The sequence below is a fragment of the Rhinoraja longicauda genome, chromosome 9, assembly GCF_053455715.1.
Source record: "Rhinoraja longicauda isolate Sanriku21f chromosome 9, sRhiLon1.1, whole genome shotgun sequence".
Taxonomy (NCBI): Eukaryota; Metazoa; Chordata; class Chondrichthyes; order Rajiformes; family Arhynchobatidae; genus Rhinoraja; species Rhinoraja longicauda.
In genome coordinates this window covers 28,833,183-28,850,473 of record NC_135961.1, presented here as the reverse complement: position 1 = coordinate 28,850,473, position 17,291 = coordinate 28,833,183, and the positions used below count along the sequence as shown (strand labels likewise).

Sequence of the window (17,291 nt, the reverse complement as noted above, 5' to 3'; positions counted from 1 at the left end):
AGGTGCAGGTGAATCTCTGTCTCACCTGGAAAGACTTTGGGTCCTTGGATGGAGTTGAGGGGGGAGGTAAAGGGACAGGTATTGCATCTCCTGTGTTTGCTGGGGGAAGTGCCCGGGGATGGGGTGGTTTGGGTAGGAAGGGACGAGTGGACCAGGGAGTTACGGAGTGAACGGTCTCTGTGGAACGCAGTGAGGGGAGGGGATGGGAAGATATGGCCAGTAGTGGGGTCCCGTTGTAGATGACGGAAATGTTGGAGGATGAGTTGTTGGTTACGCTGGCTGATGGGGTGGAAGGTGAGAACGAGGGGGATTCTGTCCTTGTTACGAGTGGGGGAAGGGGGAACAAGAGCAGAGCTGCGGGATGTAGAAGAGGCCCTAGTGAGAGCCTCATCTATAATGGAAGAGGGGATGCCCCGTTTCCTGAAGAATGAGGACATCTCTGATGCCCTAGTGTGAAACACTTCATCCCGGGTGCAGATGCGGCGTAGACGGAGGAATTGGGAGTAGGGGATAGACTTTTTTCAGGAGACAGGGTGGGAAGAAATGTAGTCCAGATAGCTGTGCGAGTCAGTGGGTTTATAGTAGATGTCAGTCACTAGTCTGTCTTCTGTGATGGAGATCCAGAAACGGGAGGGAGATGTCGGAGATAGTCCAAGTATATTTAAGAGCAGGATGGAAATTGGAAGTGAAGTGTATGAAGTCAGTGAGTTCTGCATGGGTACAAGAGCACCAATGCAATCGTCGATGTAGCAGAGGTAGAGTTTGGGGATGGGGATGGGGCCAGTTACGTCCGGAACAGAGATTGTTCGACGCACCTGACAAAGGCAGGCATAGCTAGGGCCCATGCGAGTGCCCATAGCTACACCTCTGGTTTGGAGGAAGTGGGAGGAGTCAAATGAGAAGTTGTTGAGGGTAAGAACCAGCTCTGCTAGGCAGAGGAGAGTGTTAGTAGATGGGGATTGGCTGGTTCTACGATCAAGGAAGAAACAGGGCTTCAAGACCATCCATGTGGGGGATGGAAGTGTAGAGTCACTAGACATCCATGGTAAAGATGAGGGAGTGCGGGCCTGGAAACCGGAAGTTATCGAGGAGATGGAGATGTGTCTTGGACGTAGGTGGGGATAGGATGGAGTCGAGGTACGTGGAAATAAGTTTGGTTGGACATGAACAGACAGAAACAATGGGTCTGCCGGGACAGTTCTGTTTATGGATTTTAGGTAGGAGGTAAAATCGGGCCGTGCGCGGCTGGGGAACGATAAGTTTGGAGGCATTAGAGGGTAGAGTGCCGGAAATGGTGTGGTCCATGATGGTGCTGATGATTAATCCTGCACCTCCTCCAACCTCATCTATTGTATCCACTGCTCAAGATGTCAACTTCTTTACATCGGTGAAACCAAACGCAGGCTCGGCAATCGTTCCGCTCAACACCTTCGCTCAGTCCGCCTTAACCAACCTGATCTCCCGGTGGCTGAGCACTTCAACTCCCCCTCCCAGTCTGACCTCTGTCATGGGCCTCCTCCAGTGCCATAGTGAGGCCCACCGGAAATTGGAGGAACAGCACCTCATATTTCGCTTGGGTAGCTTGCAACTTAGCGGTATTAACATTGATTTCTCCAACTTTAGATAGCTCCTCTGTCCCTCTCTTCCCCTCCCCTTTCCAGTTCTCTGTCTTCCTGTCTCCACCGATATCCTTCCTTTGTCCCGCCCCCATGACATCAGTCTGAAGAAGGGTCTCGATCTGAAACGTCACCTGTTCCTTCTCTCCTGAGATGCTGCCTGTCCAGCTGAGTTACTCCAGCATTTTGTGAAATAAATATCTTCGATTTGTACCAGCATCTGCAGTTATTTTCTTACAATGAATGGCCAAAGGGCCACACGGCCTCCTCCTGCGCCTATTTTCTATGTTTCTGTTTTTAAATCTACAAGCATAACTACTCCCTAAACCTCGCGTGCTCGTCCAGCCTAGTACATCTGCACCATTCCTCTCAATCACTTCCCACGATAATCTCACCAGTAGAGGTGTCCTGGTTGCCATTTTTGATCATTTGGCATTATAGATGTCCTCCAGTTGAGCCATTCCCAACAAATGACTGCATTTTGTTTTAAATGTGTCCACACCATTAAAGTCTGCGCAGACAACAAAATGCACAGATCTGCACAGAATGCACCTAACATGGAACTTGTTTGAATGTCTACTTGGGCTCGGTGGGCCGAAGGGCCTGTTTCCACGCTGTATCAAGGTGGGTAAAGGCCCGGGACGCGCGTGAGCTGGGGGCACGAGCCGCTGCCGTTGGCCCCACGCGGAGGATGGAACGACCGGCGGTTTAACCAGCGGCTTCGGGGCTCCGCTGAAGCACCGCCAATATGGACCGCGGACCTAAATATGTGTTGGACAGTTCGTCGTCAACACTCCTGCGGGGCAGGTCTCCAGGCACGCCCCCCTCACAGGGTGTTAAGGCGTCAGAATCTGCCGAAAAAACGACGAGTATTAAGGGTGAACAGTCCTCCCAACACAGCATCCACCGACCCTCAACTACGCCCATAGCGGTGAAGACCGTTCGCCTCAGCACCACCACACGAGCCCAGGCGATACGCTTGCCTTATGGAGACTACGATAGGTATCTGGGCAAGATGGAGTTGCAGATTGAGAGCGGGCCCAAATGGATGTGGATCCAACGTTTCAGCATGGCCTTTTTCTGGGTCAGTTTGGTGTGCATGCTGGTGTCGGCCACGGCGTTCATCATTCAGAACCCCCAGTGCAAGCCTCCTCCCAAACTGAGATGGTGGCAGAAGGGACCTATCTACCGCATCGCACTCCAGTCCTTCCGCGATACCAGTGCGGATGGAATCGGAGACCTCCGTGGTAAAACCATCTGCATGCAATTTTATATTTTAATGTCTAGTCTTGACATGTACTCACGTTTGCAATGTACCGTTTATTCCCATTAATGATCCGCGCAGGTTATTCATAAGGGTGGCACAATGGCAGAGCGGTACAATTACAACAACTGTGGCACGGGTTCGACCTTGACTGCGATCCTGCTGTCTGCAGTTTGTTCGGTCTCGTAGTGCCCGCGTGGGTTTTCTCCGGGTGATCCATTTTCTTCCCACACTGCAAAGATGTACAGGATTGTAGGTTAATTGGCTTCTGTAAATTGTCCCTGTGTGTAAGATAGTGCTGTGTCGTAAGGTGTTGTTATGTTCAACACGGCATAAAGATAAAGTACACTCACACGTTAGTTGCCTGAATCACACCAGCCTTTATTTACCCAGCATTCCTAGCACAAGGAACGCCCACTCATTACCATGGCACATGAATATGCATGAATACATTACACTGCTCTCCCTTTTTTTAAGTATTAAATCCAAGTACTCAGTTACAATTTTGGTATTGTGATACTTGATTTACATCAATACTTTTAACCATATTTACAAATTTAACCTAGTTACTGGTTTGCAGTTCCTGCCTGATCGTTTAACAGTAACAGGTGCAACAGGCATAACAGATGTACATGTAGACTCAACTGTTAGCTTGTTTGGCTCTATGTTAGTACGCTGACCTTGACTAGAGAAGTCTGTCTCTTTATCTGTACTCACAGAATTTTGTGTATCAACCACAATAGTCTTTTCTAACTCACTTTCAGATGAATACTCAGGGATTAGGAATTCACGCTCAGTTTTCGGTTCGTCTTTGGCTGGAATCATTTGATCCACGTGAACACTTTTGATCTTGTCTCCAACATCCACTAAGTATCTTTTTGTTCCACATACTTCCACTATTTTCCCAACATCCCATTTGTCTCGACTGGACTTGTTGGGAGGACTGAGCACACGAACTTGCTCATCTGGCTTGAAGTTCCTCTCCTTTTTGTGGAAGTCAAAGTGGTGTTTTTGACTTAACTGTTTTTGCTCAACTCTCGAGGCCAAATTGGGTTGAACTAGACTTAGGCGTATTCTTAGCCTTCTCTTCATCAACAGTTCTGCAGGTGAATAACCCGTAGTTGTGTGTGGTGAAGTTCTGTACTTCAGCAAGAAACTAGCCAAACGATGTTTCATGCTGAGCCTTGAACTACCCTGCAAAACCTGTTTCTTGAGAGCCTCTTTGACTACTCTAACAGACCTTTCCGCCGCCCCATTGGAGGCTGGATGGTATGGAGGAACAAGTGTGTGTTTTACCCCGTTACGCCGCATGAACTCTTTGAACTGTTCTGAACGAAACTGAGGTCCGTTATCAGAGACAAGCTCTTCTGGTAAACCATGACATGCAAAAATTGATCTCAACTCGTCTATGGTACGCTCAGCAGTAGTGCTTGACCCCATATGCTTAGCCTCAATCCATTTGGAATGACTATCTACTAGCACCAGAAAATTATCATTACCCTTTTCACAAAAGTCTACGTGAACTCTCTGAAACGGTCTACTTGGCCATGACCAGGGTTGCAGTGGTGTTTTTGGTGGTTTACTGCGGCAATTTTGACACACGCTACATTTGCTCACCAGTGACTCAATGTCACTGTCTATACCAGGCCAATACACAAAACTTCTAGCAATTGACTTCATGCTAACTATGCCAGGATGTTCGGCATGAAGTTCGTACATAATCTTGTTTCTTAAAGACTCTGGTACAACCACTCTATAACCCCACTTTATGCATCCCTGCTCGCATGATAATTCGTGTCGTCGATGATAGAAAGGCTTCAGTTCCGAGTTTGATCCACTCTCGACTTCAGTCCAACCATTCAATGTCTGTTCATAAACACTCTTCAGCACAGTGTCCTTCACTGTTTCAGCTGCAATTTCTGTTGCAGTCACTGGAAAGTCTTCATCTACGACTTGCAGTGTGTAGATTGAGTTCTCGCTTCCCACATCAGAGTTCTCATGGGGCAATCGGGACAACGCATCTGCGACTGCGTTGCATTTGGAGCTTCTGTACTCCACCTTGTAGTCATACTGGGACAACAGAATTGCCCAGCGCTGCATCCTTGATGCCGCCATGGAAGGTATAGCTGACTTGGGACCCAGTATCGTGAGTAGTGGTTTGTGATCAGTCACAAGGGTGAATGGTCTGCCAAGAAGAAACTGGTGGAATTTCTTGATTCCGAACACAATGCTGAGTGCTTCCTTCTCTATCTGTGCATAGTTGCGCTCACTTGGTGATATGGTGCGGGAGGCAAAAGCAATAGGCTTTTCCTGTCCGTCATCCATTACGTGGCAAATCACTGCACCTACACCATAACTTGAAGCATCACAAGCAAGTTTCATCTCGCGCGTCGTGTCGTAGTGAACAAGGAGTTTGTCACTTGTCAGGTTTTTCTTGCCGATGTCGTATGCATGTTGTTGTTCCTTTCCCCACATCCAATTCTCATCCTTTTGTAACAGATGATGTAGTGGCTTTAGCACAGTTGCTAAATCTGGAAGGAATCATGCATAGAATTGCACCATCCCAAGGAATGATCGTAGCTCTGTCACATTGTTGGGCGTTGGAGCATTCACAATTGCTTCAATTTTCGCCTTCACTGGGCGCAGTCCGTTGGAATCTACTTTGAGTCCAAGGTAGATCACCTCTGATTGTGCAAATGCACATTTGCTCTTTCGTAATTTTACGTTGTGGCAGTTCAATCGTGTGAGAACTTGCTCGAGTATCTCCAGATGTTCTTCCATGCCCACTGTGAATATCAGTAGATCATCCTGGTTGCACACACAGTGCGGAATGCCTTGCAACATTTTGTCCATGACGGACTGAAAGATTTTCGGGGAAGATTTCACACCATAGGGCAGCTTTGTGTATGAATACAAGCCCTTATGTGTGTTGACGGTCAGGCACTGCTGACTTTCTTTGTCAACATTGAGTTGGGCACAAGCATGAGACAAATCCAGCTTAGTGAAGACTCTTGCTCCGCTAAGTTCTGCATACAGATCCTGCGAGGTTGGCAAAGGATACTGTTCGTCATCAACAACTTGGTTGATTGTGACTTTGTAGTCACCGCATAGTCGAACAGTTTTGTCAGCCTTAAGCACAGCCACAACTGGCGTTGCCCAGTTGCTCTGGTCTGTCTTCACGAGTACTCCATTCCGCTCCAACCTGTTGACTTCTTCCTCCACTTGTTGCTTTAGCGCATATGGTACCGGTCTTGGTCGATAATATACAGGTGTCGCATCTTGCTGCAGTCGAATGTGTGCAGAGTATCCTGTTATTCCCGTGTAACTGTCAGCAAATATTTCAGCGTGTTTGCTAACGACATTTTCAAGACGTGATTTGGACACATCAATGCTGAAAATGTTCTTCCAGTCTAATTTTATTTTACGCAGCCAATCCTTTCCAAGGAGGGTCGGTTTATTTCTGTAGCTGGCCACTATGATGGGCAGTGTTACTGACTGTCCATTACACTGAACTTTGCAATTCATTTGTCCGCACGTCTCCAAGGCTTCGCCGGAGTAGGTTCTCAACTTGACCTTACTCTCGGACAATGGTGTCTGTGAGAACTTTGTTTCGTACAGGTCTTTGCTCATGACCGAACAGTCTGCTGCCGTGTCAATGCACATATCAATTAACTGTTCATTAACCAATAGTTTAATTCGAAAGTCCTTGTCTTGGCTGGTTGTAGGCTTATTGACATCAGTTGCATGAATGATGTACAACCCAAGTTCATTGTCATCCGGGTTCATCTCTAAGTTGTGAACTCCTTTCTGGTGTTGTCGTGTGTTTCCCACTGTAAGCTTGGCCCGACATGCTGAGGCGATATGACCTTTCTTCTGGCAGTTATAGCACTTAGCTGTTTTGAACTGACAGGATTGGGATGGGTGATTACCGTTGCAACGATAACAACTGGCTGCACTCGGCTCCCCGCCATATTTCGATTTCAGTTTGGCCCTAGGCGCTGCTTTGTGAGTATACACGGCCACTGCAGTATGTGGTGAACGAAACTCGCGAGCATTCTTTGATGCCATCTCCATTGTAGTAGCAATCTTGCATGCTATCTCAAACGTAAGATCAGGAGTGCTCATGAGTCTGGACTGAATTCGTTCGTCCACTAGACCACAAACAAATCTGTCGCGTAGTGCGCGTTCAAGAAAGGCTCCAAAGTTACAGTGCAACGTTAAGTTTTTCAAGGCAACAATGTACTCACTAATTGTCTCGTTTTGCTTCTGGTTTCTCGTGCCGAATTTGTAGCTTTCTGCAATTTCCAGAGGCTTTGGGTTGAAGTGCTCCTCCAACTTCTTTCTAATGTCACAGAATGGCACATCTTTTGCCTTTATGGGCGCAAGGATATTCACAAGTGTGCCGTACACTTCAGGTCCGATCACCGTGAGCAGAATCGCTTTCATGCGTTCACGAACGGCCCTGTTTGTTTCAGCCACTACCTCTCCTTCACCACTGGTCTCCGTGATGTTGTTTGCCATGAAGAACATGTTTGCTCTCTCCATATAGGAGCTGAACGGCTCTCTACTTTTGTCAAAGATGCCCAGGCTTCCGATATAGCCCGTGGATGCCGCCATTTTGTCCCTCTCTTTTTTTTTTAAACAAAAGGAATGAGGAGAGGTTTTTTTTTTCTTTGCACAAGCTCAGATTTCCTGCCTGTTCTGGTGTAGCAAAGCACCTAAAACTTAGCAGTACAAAAGCTATGCAAAACAAACTCAGTCTCCTCCACAATCCCGTCCTCGTCGCCAATTTTGTTATGTTCAACACGGCATAAAGATAAAGTACACTCACACGTTAGTTGCCTGAATCACACCAGCCTTTATTTACCCAGCATTCCTAGCTCAAGGAACGCCCACTCATTACCATGGCACATGAATATGCATGAATACATTACAGGTGTGATCGCTAGTCGGCGTGGACTCATTGGGCCGAATGGCCTGTTTTTTTCCACGCTGTTTCTCTAAAGTCTAAAAAGTAAATCTCAACCTTCAAGCATTGCTCTGAAGCAATGGGCCGAGTGACAGGAGAAGGATGAGGTGTCGGCGGTGAGAGGTCGAGCGGGTAAAGCGACAGGAAGAGGAGGTGCCAGGAGGGTGGACCAAGCGACAGGCCGACGGGAAGAAGCAGCAGCTAGTGAGAGCGGAGGAGACCCCTCATGGACAGCGTGTCCCACAGCGGCTCGAAGAAAAAGCTGACCCCAAGGGGAACAACGTGAGCCGGGCTAACTGGTTCCCACGATGGGTAAAGAGGGCTCACCTTGCAAGCCTGGGGTGGAGTCGGAAGCCTACGCTGAGGAGGCCATGCGAGCCAGGGCAGGCCCGTCGCTATAACCGAGATCCATCAAAACGAGGGTTTCCTGTATATTGCTTCGTAACTTTCTATTAACCATAACTATATCTTGACATTTGACAGCATTAGGATCAGCTAGATTTCATATCAGATTTCAAATGACTTTATTGTCATGTACACGTTATTCACATGAAGCTCACTGAATAGACAGCATACATGAATGTATGTATGCAAAAGTATATTAAGGTACAATAATACAAGAACTGAATGAAATGGAGTTAAGAGTAAAAGTACGTGACCGCACTTTGGTTTAGTTTTTTGTCACGTGTACAGAGGTACAGTGAAAAACGTTTGATGCATGCTATCTAATCAGCAGAAAGGCAATACATGATTACAATCGAGCCATTTATAGTGTATAGATACATGATAAGTGAATAACGTTTAGTGCAAGGTGAAGCCAGTAACGTCCGATCAAAGATAGACCGAGGGTCACCAATGAGGTAGATAGTTCAGGAAGGATTTTGAAAAGTATGAGTAGTTCAGTGTCATGGTAACTGACATCATATTTAAATGTATCACGTGTTACAATGAGTCAGAGAAGTTGTTGCCAGGATGTAAAGGAATGGCAGACGAATAAACCAAAGTGTTTATGTTCAGTGTCCCATTTGGATCCAGGCGACGATTTGATATTTGTGACAAGAGTGAACTAGTAATTGTTTAGTTCAACTTTTGAAACAAATATGGCGTTTAACAAATCAGCTGGAATTAGAGGTTTGAATTCATTCGACTCGAATGGGGAGGCGAGTGTTGTGAATGCAAAGTTTGAGGCATGGCTAGAGGAATTTGACTCCTACGCAGATATCTTGGGTCTGCTTGTTAATGGAGCAACACCAATGCAGCTCACACGATGGACAGCATTGTTATTGTACAGTGCTGGAGCTTCAGTTCAGGAGACGTTGAACACTTCCAAAGACAGGAGGGAAAGCAGATTATGCGATGGCTGTTGCTGCTTTGAAGAAGCATTATGTGGTGCAAACAAGTTATACATTTCAGCGATATGTATTCCGGCAATCGACACAGAGAGTGGGGGAAAGCACTGCTCAGTTTGTCACGAGATTGCGTCAAGTTTCTGAGGGCTGCAACTTTTGAGCTGAATTGGAGAACACAGATGTGCACCATGACAAAGTTACACCAAAGTGGCTGCAAGGTAATGGAGGTGGAATGGCAGAACCAATCTCTAAAGAAGAAGATGAGAATTGCCCAAGCAGAAGGCAAAGATTGGAAGGAGATGACCTTATTGTATGTGACAGCATATAGAACTACACCACACAGCACATCAGGGGTGAGTCCGGCAGAATTGTTTGGAAGGAAAATCCGGACCAAGATACCATGGGTTAGTGACATGGTAAATGATCAAGAAGTGAGAGATCATGTTGCAGAAAAGAAAGGGGCATCAAAGCTCTATGCAGACAGGAGACGAGGTGCCAGACCATCAGATGTGATGCCAGGAGATGAGGTGCTAGTGAGGAGAGAAAATCCAAGCAAAATGGACACGCCCTTCTTTCCACAACCATGCACAGTGGTGTCTAGACAAGGGAATACGGTGACAGTCCAATCACCAGATGGAGTCAAACATGATAGAAACACATCGTATGTGAAAAGGTATCACCGTTGTGATAGTCCAGGGACACTACAAACTGAAGTTGAGACTGGGGGATCAGGCTCAAGGCTACCAAATTGAGGAACCAAGAATGCATGAATCTGAGGAGGAAACTGCGAAACCAGAATCGAGGTGATGAACTGGTGGAACAGGACATGACAGATCAGAATCCAGTACCAGTGCGGACGAGGCAGTGGTCAGCCCAAAACATCAGAGAAGACCACCTGAGAGATACGAGGACTATGAGATGTATTGACATGTGGAAATGATGCATTATCATTGTAATGATTACCATATCCTAAATGGTGTTGGAATGTTCAGTTTACAACGTGATGATGCGGATATCCTTTTTGTTTGATAAGGGAGGGATGTCATATTTAAATGTATCACGTATTACTGAGTCAGAGGACATATGTTGCCAGGATGTAAAGGAATGGTGGACGAATAAACGAAAGCGTTTATGTTCAGTGTCCTTGAAGCGTGTTTATTACATTCGGATGCAGGCGAAGATCTGACATTCAGGAGTCTGATTGCAGTGGGGTAGAAGTTCTTGAGTCTTAACATGTGAGCTTTCAAGCCTATTGTATTTTCACCCAGAAGAAGAGATGGTAGGCATCTTTAAAGATTTTTCCAGCCTCCCTGATGCAATGCGCTTTGAAGATGGACAGGATGGAAGGAAGTGACAACCCTGTGATGGATACCATTTCAGCAGGTTCAGGAGGACGGGTAAAGCAGTTGACACACCAGGCTGAGGTACATCTCATCCGAATACTTCCAAAAGTGCACCTGTAGAAGTTTGAGAAAATCTTCATGGATGTGAAGTTAAAGTGAACCAAGGAAAGTAAATGCTGTACACTGTATTATCTTCATAACCACACCAGTGTGAAGAGACCAGGTTAGGTTGCTGCTATTACAGATGTCAAGGAATTGATCCTGTTGACCATCTCGACAGCAGCTCCATTGATGAGGACATGATTATGTTCACCCCCACACTTCCTTAGGTCATCTGTCAACTCTTTCATTTTTAAGGAACTGATGTTGAGGACCAGATTGTTGATACAAGGTGTTGGATCTATTTCCTGTATTTTGTCTCATAGGTGTTGATTCAGCCGACAGTTGTATCATTGGCAAACTTAAAGATTGAGTTAGTGTTGTACTTGCCCACATGGTTATGGCTGTACCGACAGTAGAGCAAAAGACTGAGGACACAATCCTGAGGAGCACCACTATTGAGAGTTAGGGTGGAGAACCGCTATTGAGAACCAGCGTGGAGGGAATGTGATGATCAATTCTAACTGACTGAAGTCTACAGTTCATGATATCCAGAAGCCAGTTACAGTTGTACTCCAGTGCAAGGCCCGGAGGTTTAGGGTTAAGCTTATTCAGTATAATGCAGTTGAATGCTGAGCTGTGGTCAATGGCATCTTGAATAGCATCCTGACAGAGGTGTCCTTGTTGTTAAGGTAATCTACAGCTGAATGCAATATAAGAGAGTGTTTTGATTGTGCTCGCAGCTATGCTAATAGTGTTGGGTTTAATAAAAATTGGTCCTTTTGAGAATTCCTTTGAGAATTCCTTTAATTTACTGACCTTTGATTTAAGGAGACTTTCAGTGGTGGAACTAATGACATCACTGAAATGGATAGATAAAGAGGAAGGCAGTTTTAACCGTTTCAGAGGAGCATTGTGTAAAATATCACCATTATCCAGAAATGTGACCAGTCTTACTTATCCTTCCAAACAGAGTTTATCAGGGGTTAGTATTTTGTGTTGAATGGTTCATCGTTGTTTGCTGAGGTGTGAAGTTCCATTTGGAAGTTATGTTCCCTGGATGAATGTAGATCCAACAATATAGCTTGGGGCAAACCAGACAGCATCTCTGCAGAGAAGGAATGGGTGCCGATTCAGACTGAGAGGGGAGAGGGAGTCTAGAGATCTGGAAGGGTAATGTGTGAAACTAATAGATCAAAGAAGATGCTGTTCAAGGAAATGTAGAATGGTTCATTGTTAGCTGAGGGGAAGGTGACAATGCGGTACACAATCAGTAATATTTAATCAGGAGCACAGTAGAACAAGTTGGATGTAGGAGGGATGGAGAGTGAGGGGAAGCTAGGGTTACTTAAAGTTAAAGAAATCAATATTCAAGCGAAATTTGAGGTGCTGTTCCTCCAATTTGCATTGGGCCTCACTCTGACAGTGGAGAAAGGTCAGTATGAGAATGGGAGGGGGAGTTAAAGTGTTTAGCAACCGGGTGATTACATTGGCCTTGGTGGACTGAGCAAAGCGTTCAGCGAAATGATTGCTGAGCCTGCGCTTGATCGCATTGATATATAGGAGTCCACACCTGGAACTGCGGATACAGTAGATGAGGTTAGATGAGGTGCAAGTGAGCCTCTTTCTCAACTGAGAGGACTGTCAGGGTCCTTAGATGGAGTCGAAGGAGGAGGAATAGGGACGTGTTGCATCTCCTGCAGTTGCTGGGGAAAGTACCTGGAGAGGGGTGGTTAGGGTAGGAAGGGATGGTAACCAGGGAGTTGCAGAGGAACCAGTCTCAGTGGAAATGGGAAGATGTGGCTAGTGGTGGGTAGGGATCCCGTTGGAGGTGACGAAAATGTTGGAGGATTATGTGCTGCATGCATGGCTGATAAGGGAAAGTTGAGGACTAGGGGGATTCTGTCCCTGTTGCGACTGGGGGAGGGGGAGCAAGAGCAGAGCTGCGGGATATTGAGGAAACCCGTGTGAGGGGCTTATCAATGATGGAAGAGGGGAATCCCTGTTCCCTGGAATGAAGACTCTTCTACCTTGAGAAAAATACTGCTATTTATGTCCCGTGATGTTACAAACTTCAGTAAGTCATCATTGCTGTGTTGTGTACCATCTGCAGGATGTATTGTAACAACTTAGCTGCTTCACCATTATATTCCTCCTTGAGATTTTTATGGCTCAGAAGAATAGACAGAGGTGCTTGATTCACTTATAAGTCATACACCATCCTTACATGAATTCCATTGTTTGTGAAATTCTGAAAAGTCCCAGTACCTTTATGAAAACATTTTCACTAAATGGTTAGAGGGTTTCAAGGCAGCTCATTACTTTATTTTCAGGGACAGTGTGAATATGTGGGGATAGCTGGTCGGCGCGTGACACAGTGGGCTGAAGGGCCTGTTTCCACGCTGTATCTCTCAACTAAACTAAACTAAATGTGTACAGATGCACCATAGAAAGCATTTTATCAGGATGCACTGCAGCTTAGTTTGGGAATAGCTCCAACCAAGACCGCAAGAAATTGCAGCAAATTGCAGACGCAGCCCATTGGGGAACATCACACAAACCAACTTCCCTTCCATTGACTCCATTTAGACCTCACACTGCCTCGGCAAGGCCAGTAGCATAATCAAGGGTGAGTCGCACCCTGGCCGCGCCCTCTTCTCCCCTCTCCCATCAGGTAAAAGGTATAGCAGTGTGAAGCACTACCAGATTCAGGGACAGTTTCTTCCCATCTGTTATCAGGCAACTGAATCATCCTACCACAATCAAGGAGCAGTGCTGAACTACTATCTATCTCTTTGGTGACCCTTGGACTATCCTTGATCGGACTTTGCTGGCTTTACCTTGCACTAAACATTATTCTCTTATCATGTATCTATATACCGATCAGCCAAAACATTATGACCACATGCCTAATATGCTATTGGCCCTCCATGTACAGCCCCATACGCAGCAGGGTGCGATGCACTCTGTAATGTGACACATTCCTCTCGTGACCACCATTAAAATTTTCTGTGACTTGTGCCAAAGTAGATCTTCTGTCGGTTTGGACCAGATGGGATAGCCTTTGTTGCCCTCGCACATCGATGAGTCTTGGGCGCCAAACACCCTGTCGCCAGTTTGTGGTTGTCCCTCCTCGGACCACTGTCGGTAGGTACTCACCACTGCTGACTGGGAGCACCCCACAAGCCTTGCCGTTTCAGAGATGCTCTGTCCCAGTTGTGTGGTCATAACAATTTGGCCTTTGTCAAAGTCGCTAAGGTCTTTACTCCTGCCCATTTGTCCTGCATCCAACACATCAACTTCAAGAACTGACTGTTCACCTGCTGCCTAATATATCCCATCTCTTGACAGGTGCCATTGTAACAAGATAATCAATGTTATTCACTTCGCTTCTCAGTGGTCATAATGTTTTGGCTGATCAGTATACACTATAAATCATGTATTGTCCTTTTAACTGATTAGCACGCAACAAAAGCTTTTCACTGTACCGCAGTACACATGACAACCAAACTAAACTACTACTATATCTAACTCCTTGAATATATTTGATGATTTTTCCTCAACCCTCTGTCACAGAATTTGACAGGTTGAGCACTTTTACTGAAGAAATGTCTTCTCATCTCAGTTATGAATGGCTTACCTTGGTTGGCTCAGACATGCACCCCACCCTCAGGAATATCCTTCTTGCATCCAGTCTGTCCAGACCTATTGGGATTTTATGAGTTTTCATTCTTCTATATTCTCCCTAGGTGCAAAATCCAGCAGGAAGTTCCCTCGGATAAAATGTTTCAGTTATTTTGAGATGACTAGAATACAAAAATAGGCTCTATAAGGCGCTGAGGCTCTATAAGGCGCTGGTCAGACATCACTTGGAGTATTATGAGCAATTTTGGGCTCCATATCTGAGGAAGGATGTGCTGGCACTGGAGAGGGTCCAGAGGAGGTTTACGAGAATGATCCCAGTAATAAATGGGTTAACATATGATGAGCATTTGTGGAGAGGATGTTTCCACCAGTGGGAGACTCTTGGACCAAAGGTCAGAGCCTCAGAATGAATCATTCCTTTAGGAAGGAGATGAGGAGGAATTCCTTTAGTCACAGGTGAATCTGTGGAATGCATTGCCACAGAAGGATGTGGAGGCCTTGTCAATGGATATTTTAAAGACAGCGATAGATGGATTATTGATTAGTACAGGTGTCAGGTTATGGGGAGAAGGCAGGAGAATGCTTTCCAATGTTCTATAGAATCAGGATCAGTTCCTGTGGATTGGAGGGTAGCTACTGTTATCCCACTTTTCAAGAAAGGAGCGAAAGAGAAAACGGGGAATTATAGACCAGTTAGCCTGACATTAGCCTGGGGAAGATGCTGGAGTCAATTATTAAAGAAGTAATAACGGTGCATTTGGGTAGCAGTAAAAGGATTGGTCCAAGTCAGTATGGATTTATGAAGGGGAAATCCTGCTTGACTAATCTTCTGGACTTTTTTGAGAACGTGGCAAGTAAAATGGACGAAGGAGAGCCAATGGATCGACTCGAACGTCTTAGAATTGACAAGACGTTTTTTCCCGTCGACCAGCAGGGTTGGGAGACGAGAGGAAATTGTCTCCTGCTGGGCGCCCGGAGGAAATCGGCGCCCAGCAGCGGTTGGGAGAAGTCGGCGATAGTAAAGGGCCACTTGAAGTGACAGTTGAAGTTGAGCGGGATCGTGCGGACCCCGAACGTCTTGATGCTTCTGCTGTTGGCGGCCAGCAAAGGACGCCTCTTTCCACACCGAGTGTCGGCCCCCGATGGAGGCAACACACTGACATCTGTCCCTGAGTCCACGCGAAAACACCGCCCCGAGTGACGATCCCAGATGTAGAAGAGGCGATGCTTCTGGCTGGCCACAGTGGCCACTACTAGCGGCCGGCCAAGACGTTTCCCGGAATACGTGCAGGGTGGTCGGCATCGGCGGGCTGCGGAACTCCACCTTTGGTGGTAGTAACACCGCTCACCCTTGCCAGCATCGTTCGTGGCCAGCTTCACTGCCACACCGTCGGTGGAGGCTGGGATCGGCCACATGACCTGCCGAGGCACCGCCGCCACCCTGTTGTTTCACCTGCCACAGCACGTCTGCCCGGGCTGCCAGCCGTCGGGGGTCGGTGAAATCATCGTCCACGAGGAGCAGGCTAATGTCCTTGGGCATCTGCCCGAGGAAAACCTGTTTGAACAGGAGGCAGGACTTGTGTCCGTCCATCAAGGCAAACATTTCATCCATAAGCACGGACGGCTTGCGGTCGCCTAGGCCATCCATGGGCAGGAGTCTGGCTGCCCTGTCGCCGCTGCTGAAACTGAACGTGCGCATGAGGAGCGTTTTAAGGCCTTCGTACTAGCCGTCAGCCAGTGGCTGGCGAAGTTAATTGATTATGCACCTGGCGGTGTTCTGGTCCAGCACATTGACCACGTAGTAGTATTTGGTGGCATCGGCGGCGAGCTGGCAAATGTGGAACAGGGCTTCAGCCAGTTGAAACCGCACGTGGGGTTGTGATGTTCAGAAAATGGGCAGTTTGATTGAAACTGCATTGTTCTGGTCTGGATTGGCAGCTACAGACATGATACAATCCAAAATAGGCCATTTTGGGTTGTCGGGGTCACCAATGCAGAGGTCCACGCATTGTGTAAACACTCTCCTTTAATGATTAACAGATACAGCTTGATAGACACGAAATGCTAGAGTGCACCTCAGGAGAGAAGGAATGGATGAGGTTTCGGGTCGAGACCCTTCTTCAGACTGATGTCAGGAGGGGGCGGGACAAAGAAATGGGGGGAGGGAGGGGAGGGGGAGGGAGGGGAGGGGGGGATTGGGAGGAGATGCAGGAAATGTTCCCAATGTTTGGGGAGTCCAGAACCAGGGGCCACAGTCTAAGAATAAAGGGGAGGCCATTTAAAACTGAGATGAGAGAAAACTTTTTCACCCAGAGAGGTGTGAATTTGTGGATTTCTCTGCCACCTAAGGCAGTAGAGGCCAATTCACTGGATGAGTTTAAAAGAGAGTTAGATAGAGCTCTAGGGGTTAGCAGAATCAAGGGATATGGGGAGAAGGCAGGCACGGATTACTGATTGTAGATGATCAGCCATGATCACAATGAATGGCGGTGCTGGCTCAAAGGGCCAAATGGCCTCCTCCTGCACCTATTTTCAATGTTTATATGGGAGCAGGAGGGAAAGATCAGCCATGATTGAATGTCGGAGTAGACGATGGGCTGAATGACCTAATTCTGCTCCTATCACTTATGAACTTATGAGGAGAGACTGAAGAGGTTGCGTTTGTTTTTCTTGGGTACTACAAATGGTGGGGGGATCTGGAGGGGATATACATAATTTATGAGGTTAATGGTAGGAATCTTTTCCCCATAGGAGAGGTTTAAGAGAAGGAGATGTGAGCTTGAGAAGAAATTTCAGGAATTTTGGTACCCACAACAACATTGTTGATAAGTACACATGTAGCATGGCATTTTAGACATATAGGTAAGAGAAAGCAGTATTTCTGAGTCTATTAAGATGTGTCAATGAAGAATAGGCTAGAGGGCTGTGTAGTCTGTCTGTCTCCGTGTTGATGTGTGCAGCATAACTTTTGGCGTTCACACAGCCAAAACGGTACACCATAGCGCC

General features: G+C 46.7%; 1 protein-coding gene across 1 annotated transcript in view; it reads left to right on the top strand.

The window, feature by feature from the left end:
• The first annotated feature begins 2,364 nt into the window (after positions 1–2,364).
• The window catches only part of LOC144597048 (4F2 cell-surface antigen heavy chain-like), a 71,009-nt gene continuing 56,082 nt past the window's right edge, over positions 2,365–17,291 (top strand). The window contains exon 1 of the mRNA XM_078405963.1: positions 2,365–2,863. Within this exon, the coding sequence (XP_078262089.1) occupies positions 2,365–2,863 (499 nt within the window). The remainder of the gene's footprint in view (positions 2,864–17,291) is intronic.